Source organism: Marmota monax, unplaced genomic scaffold, assembly GCF_021218885.2.
Source record: "Marmota monax isolate L192 unplaced genomic scaffold, Marmota_monax_Labrador192_F-V1.1 WCK01_AAM20220418_F8-fsc00014, whole genome shotgun sequence".
Lineage (NCBI taxonomy): Eukaryota > Metazoa > Chordata > Mammalia > Rodentia > Sciuridae > Marmota > Marmota monax.
The window spans coordinates 38,501,973-38,512,021 of NW_026695222.1; the positions used below are offsets into that span (position 1 = coordinate 38,501,973).

General features: G+C 55.9%; 1 protein-coding gene across 5 annotated transcripts; it reads right to left on the minus strand.

Annotated features, from left to right (window-relative positions):
- Positions 1-1,253: 1,253 nt before the first annotated feature.
- On the minus strand, positions 1,254-10,039 carry Arfrp1 (ADP ribosylation factor related protein 1). Of its 5 annotated transcripts, none has more exons than XM_046432869.2 (8): positions 9,770-10,036; positions 9,413-9,506; positions 8,911-8,998; positions 8,613-8,695; positions 4,327-4,408; positions 4,011-4,081; positions 2,939-3,039; positions 1,254-2,869 (listed from the first exon to the last, which is right to left on the minus strand). In XM_046432869.2, the coding sequence occupies exons 2-8, from the start codon at positions 9,503-9,505 to the stop codon at positions 2,782-2,784; spliced, it is 606 nt and encodes a 201-aa protein (XP_046288825.1). In that variant the 5' UTR covers position 9,506; positions 9,770-10,036; the 3' UTR covers positions 1,254-2,781. The 5 variants fall into 5 exon arrangements, with proteins under 5 accessions (XP_046288825.1, XP_046288827.1, XP_046288828.1 ...); XM_046432871.1 differs by lacking the exon at positions 9,770-10,036 and adding an exon at positions 9,220-9,266 and having other exon boundaries at positions 9,413-9,752; XM_046432872.2 differs by lacking the exon at positions 9,770-10,036 and adding an exon at positions 9,172-9,266.
- Positions 10,040-10,049: the final 10 nt, after the last annotated feature.

Below are 10,049 nucleotides of genomic sequence, written 5' to 3' on the forward strand. Positions count from 1 at the left end.
GGGTAGCAGGGAGGGTGCTCTTGGTACTCTCAGAGGAGACCTGCATGTATGTATGTTGGGCCAGCCCCCTCATCCCCTACCAATCACACCTTGGGCTCCACCCAGGAGGGTTCCTGCCTTACCTAGCACAAGGACAGTGGCCAAGACAGAAGTGAGCATTCCCACAGGCTGGCATGCTTTTTCCTATTGCTTGGCAGGCAAGCTGCAGCAAGCACATGGCAGTGGCCCCTTGCCTGTGCTTGGGGGGTTTGGACTGGGCAATGCCCACTCCAGCAAGGACAAGAACACTGGAGAGACTGGTCCTGTTGCCCTGATGGGCACTCCCTACGCTGGAGCTGGTGTGACCCAATGCCCAACCCTACCCCCTTCACACAGCCAGGACCAAGTGCAGGTGCAGGAGCTTGAGGCAGCGCTGCCTGGCTGTATTTCACAAATGTGCCTGACACCACACCCTGGCTCCTTTGTGCATGCAGGTTTCTGGCAGGTGCACGAGAATCTGCACATCAGTTCTGGTCCCCTCCCTGGGACCATACAGTGCCAGCCTGTGCACTAGTTACACCCTCTCCTGCCCCCAGCCCAGGACCAGCAGAGCAGCCTGGAAGGCACAGCAGCTAGGGAGGGCCTCCAGAAGTTTCATAGGGTTGGGAACTCCAAGTTCCCACTAAGTCTTTAAGCTTTTCAGGGATGCAGAGGGCTAGGATTCAAGTTAGGCTAAGCTCCACTGGAGAAGTCCCAGAAGAATCTTGGACACACATTCCCTGCCCTTGGGAAAGGCCACTGCTTCCTTGGACAGGCCCAGAGAGCCCAGGTTTGTGAGATGCAGATGCTAACCTTTGTCCTACCACACCTCATGCCTGAACCTCCCTGTCCCTCCCAATTCTTTCTATAGATAGGGCAGACCCCTCGGCCCTTGCACTGGCTGCCCTGGTCTGGAGCTGCCGGGCGGCTGCCCCACCCCTGTGCTGCCTGGGCTTTATATTCCATCTTTGCCCTGTACCCTGCAGTTTACTTTTGGTCTGTGAAACTGGTGGCCCATGTGCCCACTCTGACACTCCTGCAGGGAGACAAAGGAATGTTGAGTATATTATCACTGACTTGGTGGCTTCCCAGGGCATCTCCAAGAGGCTGTGGTGGCTGGAGAACAGGTCGCCACCCAGGGAGAGTGGCATGGCTTTGCAGTCAACACTCAGCTGATGTGGCACACCCTATTCCGCACACCCTCACCCTGCCTCTAGACCCCAACATCACCAAGGGAGACTTCTTAAGGTTTATTTTAAAAAGCCATTTTGTAAGACTTGTTGCTTTAAAGTCATGTTTCTGTTAAAGACAGGCAGGGATACCTGGTGGGAAGTTCCACCCTGCCCAGGTGCTTCAGCAGACCTTGGGGTCTGGGCCCGCCTTTCCCACCCATACCTGAAACACCAGGGCATATCATCCACAGGAAGGTCTGTGAAATACCCATTTCCCCAAGTCTTGCTCTGGTTAAGTAGCAGAGGAAGGATGGGGGAGCACCCACAGGACGTCTCACTGTGCTAGAGGGACCCCTTTACCCTGATCTTTTGAGTCTCACCCACTTCTAATGTGCAAGGGGATTTCCCATGAGAAGCCCGGTCAAGGACCTCAAGCATCCCATTGCCTTCTCAGAAACAAGGTGGCCTCCAGACCTATCCAGAGAGCCTAAGGAACTGGGTCTGCCACCCTCTCCCCTTCCAGGGTGGCCAGGTCCTTCCTGAGGCTGGAGACCCTCAGGTCCTAAGAATCAACCTGCAGAACACCCTTTGGGGCCTGCAAGGGTGGGAACAGAGACTTTATCAAGGACTACAGCTAGACACCCATTTCCCACCCCCTCCAAGATAAAGTCTGGTTGTGACCTGATCTGGAACAAAGAGCCACCAATTCTCTGGACTGTGGCTGGGCTGCTTTCCACACCCACAGGATGCATTCATGGCTCCTTACTTGCCTGGGGAGTTGCCACCTGCCCACCCTGAGGGCCCATGGTACAGTTCCTTGCTACAGTCACTCTGCCAGACAGAAGGGAACCTGGCCTTTGGGCTGCTCCATGGAATGGATGGACAGGAGCTGTTCTGACTGCATTGCTGCCCTGGCTGCACTGGAAGGGCAGAGTGTTATCTCCAGAAACACCACCCAACCTGCAGGGTAAGAAGGACATACACACCTGCACGACCTCCCAGCATTTTCATGTTACCCCTCCCCTGGGGACTAAAGCAAGATGATAATGGACCAGTGGGCATGGCCACCTAGGAAGGTCTCCACTCTGTCCCAAGGTTCCACCAAAGCCCAGGGCCCTGCTGTGGACCAGATCCTCTCAAGGTAAGACCAGCCCCAGACCACCTCCAATATGAGGCATAGCCATACCTGCCTCCTCATGGGAAAGCTGGACAGAATACCCACCAGAGCCAGATCCTCATTTCCAACCCATCTCCCTAAAAACCCCACCTTGAATGGGCAGGCAGGCCTCAAGGGCAGCCTGTCTACCAGGGCCTCACCCAGCTCCATGCCTGGACTGGGAAGGTCTCCCAGCCTGTGGTGGCCTGCCTGGAGCCAGGTGGGCCCAGCTGCCCGGCGCCTCTTGGCAGAAGCCTCTGGATGCCTACAGTTTTCCAGACAGAGTAGTTTGTCTTACAGAAAACACAGAGCAAATGAAGGAAGCAAAAGGCAAAGCAAACCCAACCCCCAGCCCCATGGCACAGGAGCCCGTGGCAGGGAGCGAGCTTCTTCAGCACTTGCAGAAGGGCCATCCAAGGCAGGGCTCAGGTGTGCCTATGTGATGTCCCTCTGCCGTGGTGGCCGGTGGACGTTCCGCACGACGCACTTCACCATCCACTCGATGCCCTCGCGCACTCCTTTGCTGTAGAGACAGTGGTGTGAGGCAGAGTCGGCCTCGGTGCCCAGGCCCGTGTTGGGGAGGCCCACTCACCCCGTGAGGGCAGAGCAGGCTTGGGTCAGGCAGTCTCGCCTGCCAATCTTGCAGGTGCAGTCACTGAACGCAGTCTTGATGTCAGGAATTGAGAGGCAAGTCTGGGGGAAGAGGAGGCCCTAAGAAGCAGCCCCCATGCCTGCCCCATCCAGGCTGCATGGCAAGGACCACCCCCACCCTGACAGCAGTCCCTACAGCAGCCACAGTGAGAACGTGGGCTCCAAGTAGGGAGCTGACACAAGCCAGGTAGCAAGGCAGTGGGTCTCAGTGGCCCTGGTGGGCAGGGTGAGGGAGGGGGAAGTGGCAGTGTCAGCCATGGGGTGGCTTCTCCACTCACCCTTCCCTGAAAGAAGACCCCACCCCGTGACAGACAACCCCCATTAGTGGTTTCCAGATGCAGGAGCAGGGCTGGTGGGGCAGGTCTGCAAGGAAGCCAGGGAGACAGGCTAGGGGAGGGGCAGAGGCACTTCCGGAGAGTGAGGCTTTCCCTGGCCCTCCAGACACTGGCAGCCACTGTGGTCTGCAGCTGCTCTGTGCAGAGCCTCTCCATGGCAGCATCACCTCCAAGGGGTTCCAAAGGCTTGGGGGAGGTTTGGTACAGACACTGGCTCCAATGATGGTGGGGACAGGATGGGGTCAGAGCTGACTCTCACTCAAGGGCCCCTCACAACTTGTGAGCTCAGAGCTTTCACCTGGGTCTCCCCAGCCCCACGCTAGGACAGAGCACAGTCACCCTCCAGAGGAGAAAAGATGCCCACACAGCAGGAATATGTCTCTGAGGTGCTGCCCTCCCCTCGCCAAAATCCTGGCACTTCCCTAGGGAAGAGGGTGGTGCCTACAGCAGGGTGAGAGCGCCTACAGTGAGGATGGGTCTGCCTAGTGATGACAGCTCCAGGACACTCAGAGAGGACCTGGGCTCCGGGAGCTGGAGGTCCTGAGCACGTAAGACAGAGAGGCCTCAAGAGCTCTGTGCACCAGAAGGACGTGGAGCTCTCAGCATGAGGGCACACACACACACCACTCTCCTTATAGTTGGGACACAGGGACTCCAGAGAAGTTGTGTGGGGCTCACCTCCACATCCTGCTTGTTGGCCAACACCAGGATGGGGACACCGTCCAGCGCCTCGCTTGCCACCACCTTCTCTGGAGAGGGTACGACAGGCAGCACCTTGCACCCTGCATCCTGATAGCAGGCAGTGCCCGGGGCCCACAAGCATGGAGAGTGGCACCAACTCTCCTTTCACCCTCCCCTCATATGCCAGGAAGCCAGCTCCAAACACCTGGACCAGACCGGACCATGTCCAGGCTAGATCCGACCTCCCCTCACTTCTCCCCGCACAGCCCTGGGACATAGATTCTTGCCTCTGCTCTATCTGGGTTACACTCACCAAATGCCTGCTTCGACTCAGACAGCCTCTCCTCGTCAGTGGAGTCGATGACATAGATGACACCATGGCACTCTGCATAGTACTAGGAAGACATGGAAGATGGCTGGAGCCACCACCCTGCCAAGGGTGGACTTGGCCAAGCTCCCCGTCATGGCCATCAGGAGGGGTCCATAAAAGGAAGATTCTCACTTCCGGGGCCACAGTCAGGTAACAGGTGCAGCCCCAAGGGGAAGATCTGCTGGGGTGCTTTCTGGAGCTGGGGGAACTCAGTTGTAGACACACATCCAGGGCCTTTAGGGAAAGGCTTGTTGACCCTGATGATGTAGTCATCCTTCTCCTGCCTAGGTGCTGTCCTAAGAACCCACCAGCGGCCGTGGGCTGATGGTGGCATTAAAGAGACAGGGCTGGGAGAAGTCCAGATCTTAGCCTAGTCTCTGTGAGGAGTGCACCTGGGGGTTTGTGTAACACCTGGCACAAGGGGAAGCACAGCAATGGGGATGCAAGAGGGGCAGGCATGTTTCTGACAAGGCACTCGGAGAAACCTACAAAGCTGCCCTGCCCCTGCTAGGACAGTCACCCCTACTGAGTTCAGACCTCTGCAGGCTGGACATGGCCAGCCCTGGGCTCACCAAGGGTGATAAGTGGGCAGCACTACTGGGGCAAGACAGAGGGCAAGGCAGACACAGGAGGTGCAGGTCTACATGGCAACAGCCAAAGATTCAGCAGGTGTATTTTCACCCCAAGCAGAACAGAATTTGGGAGACTGCATGTCCTTGTGGCACAGATAACAGCATGCCTGCCACTTCACCCGGGGCTACACCAACTCTCCTGTCCCAGCACACTGGTACTCGGCATTGACGAGTACCAGGATATGCTCTTGAAGAACAAGACAAGCCAGCGGTCACATGCACCCCTCAGGTGGGCAATAACTGGCGAAGCAGCAGGCTGCTAGCTCTGCAAGAGCCTTAGGGCTTCTGGTCCAGGAACAGATAAGCCACTGCACCTGAGAAATAGGAGGCTCAGTTCCAGATGTCCTCCTGGGTTCTACAGTGAGACCCATACACTGGAGCTGCTCTGGCCTGGAGCTAGGCCTGGCACACAGGCTGCCAGCTCTAGGAGGGCTGGGCAATAGGCTGGCCTCTTGCTACAGACTCAGGAGCTGGCAGGTTCTACCAGAGGGTCTATAGCCAGCCCAGTAAGTCCCAGTAGCACCTGAAGTGCATGAGCAAGGCACAGTTAGGATAACTGGGTGTCAGACCTTGGAATTCAGAGCCACCCTGAACACCTACCATGCACAAGATGAATGGCTCAGAGACAGCCAGTGAGATGGGAATAGCACATTAGCTCTCCAACAGATGCAACACACCTCTGGCCATGTAAGAAAGCCCTGAACAACCCTAAAGGGAAATACCCAAGCATGGGTCAGCTAGACAGGTAAGGACAAGCCAGAGCTGAAGAGCAGCTCACCTGCTTGTGTGAGAAGTCGTGGCCTGAGATGCATGTGTGCCAACTTGTGGACAGCATGGACACAGGGCCTGGAGCAGAGGCAAGCAGCAGGCACAAGGAGTAGAGACCTTGGTGCCTATGTAAGGTCCACCAGAGCAGCTGCTGGGGATAAAGTGATTTGGCCAGCCCAGTGCAGGGATGTAGCACTGGGTGAGTGAGAGGCGGTGACTGTGGTGGCAGAGCACAAGCCTAATGGGACAGGCTCCACTCACCAAGGCTGAGGGAACCACCACCAGGGATGCAGCCTGACAGTGACAGCAGGGCTGAAGCTCAACAGGGTGTGGTCCTCAAGGAAATCAGAGGAACTCTGGAGACAAATTAATCTCAGCAGCAATGGGTACTCCCACCATGAGATGTCAGCCCATGATCCAATATGTCACACAGCCCCAGAGGCTCCTGTAAGCCACTGTCATGGCATGGGCCCCACACCTGGACAGTCTCACGCAGGGCTGGGCCAGCCACAGTATTTACCTAGCGGCAGCCTGCAGGGGGCCAGGCCTCAGGATGAGATCAGCACTCCCAGTTAGAGACCTGAGGTACTGGGCTCCAACAAGGAGGTCACAGCATTCAGGGACCACAGTTGAATAAAGGCCCCTTCCTGTCCCTCCCAGTAACCTATGGGGGACTCGGCTGACTGTCCCCATAACTGAGGGCTCTGTGGGGTTGGAGGTCTGCTCACTAAAGCAGCAAGTGCTCCACAGAGTTGCTGAGTCATAAACCATGGCTGCCCGGGAGACCCCACCTTGGCAAGGTAACTGACACCAGTTGGCAGGGGCAGGGAAACCCAGTGAGCCATCTGGACAAGGGCTTAGACCACTAGGATGAAGTCATGCCTCAGCAAAATGGTGACAACAAAGATGAACACAGCCCAGGATCAGGTGACAAGACTATAGGCCCACATTCTCCTGGGCCAGCCTCCCCTTGAGAAGAGCCATTCCCCAGAGCAAAGATATGAACACAAGTGGTACGCAGCTGGCCATGGGGCCCCACTGCAGTCTTGCTACCCAGTGGCAGGCACTTTGGCTATTGCAGGACCCACTTTGGCTGCTAAGAGCCATCTTACCAGTCACACCTGTCCACACCGGTGACAGGAGGAGTCCTAGTCATCTTTGTCCAACATGGTACAGCTGTGACAAGCAACTCTCCTCCTGTACTCCCAGCTTGCCAAGGCCCTGCTGACCCCATCACCCAAAGTGACGTTTCCCCCTGCTCAGTCCTGTACCCTGCTTGCTGCCTTCCCAGCACAGATCCCCAATGTGCACACTATGCCCAACCCATCCTGGCCTCCATTCCTGAGACCCTGGCTCCCCAGTTGCATCTGCATTTAGATGAGAAGACCCTGACTTGGCTTATTCTCTGTCCATCTTCAGGCCACAGGACCAGCACCATCCTCTTGACTGGAAGTCAGGGTAGGACAGAACACTTTGGTGGGACCCAAGAAAGGAGACCAAGGTCAGAATCAGGTGCAGGTCCTCAGGTTTTTGTATTTTCTTTTCTCTTATGCAGTCTGGGGACTGAACCCAGGGACACTTTTCCACTAAGTTACACCTCTTAACTTATTTTATTTGCGTGGTGCTGGGGATTGAACCCAGGGCCTTGGGCATGTGAGACAAGCACTCTAACAACTGAGTTATATCCCCAGCCCCTTTTTTATTTTTTGAGACAGGGTGTTGCTACATTGCTGAGGCTGACCTTGAACTTGGAATCCTACTGTCTCAGCCTCCCTGGGATTACAGGCATGTTCCACCATGCCTGGCTGGATACTGTGTGTGAGGGTAGCTGAGGCATCTGCACTATAGCACTGGGATCCCCTAAACCCACAGTGCCAACTCATGGGGCAGGAGTTCCCTAAGGGAAGGGCCAGGTCTGTCCTGCTCAGTACCGGACCCAGTGCCTGGCATAGGTTAAGCTGAACCCACACTATAATCTAGGCTGTGTATGGAGAGGGGTACCACACTGGGGTCTCAGAAATGCCCATAACCTACATCAAAACAGGAAGCAGTTTCTGTCTGCTTGAGGACACTCCCTGGTATGGGGAAAAAGCTACCAGAGAAAAATGTATAATGAGCTAGAATTGAGACAGATGGATCCACCTGCAGATGCAGGTTCTGTGCCCACCCCTCATCTGATTCTTGCCATTTTTGCCTGTATCCTGTGGTGATCGGCAACTAAATTACTCTAAGCAGGAAGGAAACAAGTGCGTTCTCACTTGGCAAGCGATGATGGTGGTGAAGAGACCTCCTGCTTCTCCCATTTTTTCTCTTATGCTGAGAAACAGTTGCCTTGATGACTCTGTGACCAGGCCAGCTGCCTGATTTTCCCAGCAAGCTTGAGCCCTAGCTGGGGCCTTGAACATTCTCTGGTCTTGGTAAGTGTTGGCTTACCCCAAAGTTATTCCTAGTTTGACTGTTCCCCAAAATGCTCAAAAAGAACTGAAGTGGTCCTGAGCCAGATGCCTTAAAATGCCCAGGTAAACCCCATTCCTGGCCTGCTGGTTTAGAGCAATCCTTTCCATCATTAACTGCCAAAAGACAGGTTGCAGCTCTCTGTGTTCCCCCAGGAAGTACTCTGTGCTGACCACCACAGGAATCCCCTGCTGACACTTTTGTGGTGACTCTAGCAGCATGTTTGGCTGGAATGAAACAGGGAGTGACTGGGAAACCTGGGACAGAACCAGAGAGAACCCTCAGGGAAAAAAGTGGGTAATGGACTTTCACAGAGGAAGACCAAGAGCTATTATCTGCAAAGAAATGCTGTGGGGACAGACTTGAATGTCTTACCTTGTCCCACAAGGACTGCAGCTCTTCCTGTCCTCCTAAGTCCCAGAACATGAGGCGAGTCTTTCCCACATCTACAGTACCAACTGGGGAGAAGAGAGAATGGGCAAGCTCATGACATTAGTCTTTGACACACCAAGTCCCAGCTCTCCTAGGGAAAGGGCAAACCACTCTGGTGCCACCCACAGGGGTCTGGGAAGCAGCGTAACACACAGGGCTCTGGCCACTGATGGGCTGAATTGTGGCCATAACAGCATCCTTAGGGGTACCCCTAAATTCACAGCTTTAAGGTGCGTCTTACTGTTTAGACCCACGGTGGTAGTGATTTTAGACAGACTCATGCCCTTGTACTGCTTGTTAAACCGGGTTTTCGACTGCTCCAGGAAGGTCTGAGGAGAAAGGAAAAGGCAGCTAAGGCAGTTTTCCAGGTGTGCTTCTCAAATACTCTTATTTTTTTATTTACTTATTTTTTGTACTAGAGCATTAACCCAAGGGTGCTTTATCACTGAGCTACGTCTCCACTCCACCCCCACCTTTTTAAAATTCTGAGACAGGGTCTCACTAAATTGCTTAGGGACTGGTAAATTGCTCAGGCTGATTCTGAACTTGCCATCTTCCCGCCTCAGCCTCCTGAGTTGCTGGGATTACGGGTCTAACCTTTAAAAAAAAACAAAAAGAGAAACCAAACAGATCCGTGTGCTGCTCTTCAAGAATCTGGTGGTGATCACGGCCCTGTGTTGCACAGCAGCTACGGGTACAACCCCCAGCAGACCCTGGCAGGGAGGGGCCGGGCAGGCACCTACCGTCTTCCCGGCGTTGTCCAGGCCCAGGATCAGGATGCAGTACTCATCCTTCTGGAACATGTACTTGTACAGCCCGGACAGCAGTGTGTACATCCTGGGACCCGAGAGACGACATGGTGCGCACCGCCAGCACCCCACTCCCCTGGCTTCCCCTACGGTCCGTCCGTCCTGCGGGCAGCTCAACTCGAGTCCGGGCGTTCCCGGCCACTCTGGAAGACCCCTGACCCAGCTCTTCCCCGACCACTCCCACCGCAGCTCGTTCCGCGGGTGGGCAATGGCCGGCCTTTCAGAGTCCAGGCCCTTTCCTGTCCTTTCCCTCTCCCGCCTCCCAAGCCTCTCTCCCTCTGGACCACGTACTTGGAACACGCCTGCAACTTGCAGCCGCGGCCCAGGGCTAGCCAGTTCCCGAAGCGCTCACTGGCGGGGCCGGGTTCCTGTGCCGCACCCGCCGCGGCCCACCTGCACCCGCACCGACGCCGCAGCCTCCGCAGCGACTTCGGAGCCTCTGCCGCTGAGGTCCTGACTCGGCCGACCCCGCGTTGACCCCCCGCGCGGCGCTAGACTGGACGCGGGTTGAGGTCGGGACTAGGCCGCGTCCCGGCGGCCCCCGCGCGCGGGCACTTCCGGCGGTGGCGGC

Excerpts from the sequence above, each read along its gene's own strand:
- Arfrp1 (XM_046432869.2), bottom strand. The coding sequence starts at position 9,505 with ATGTACACACTGCTGTCCGGGCTGTACAAGTACATGTTCCAGAAGGAT. Across the intron at positions 4,409-8,612 it reads TGCAGTCCTTGTGGGACAAG|TACTATGCAGAGTGCCATGG; the intron begins GTAAGACATTCA and ends ATGTCTTCCTAG. Across the intron at positions 2,870-2,938 it reads GCCTGCTCTGCCCTCACGGG|CAAAGGAGTGCGCGAGGGCA; the intron begins GTGAGTGGGCCT and ends CTGTCTCTACAG.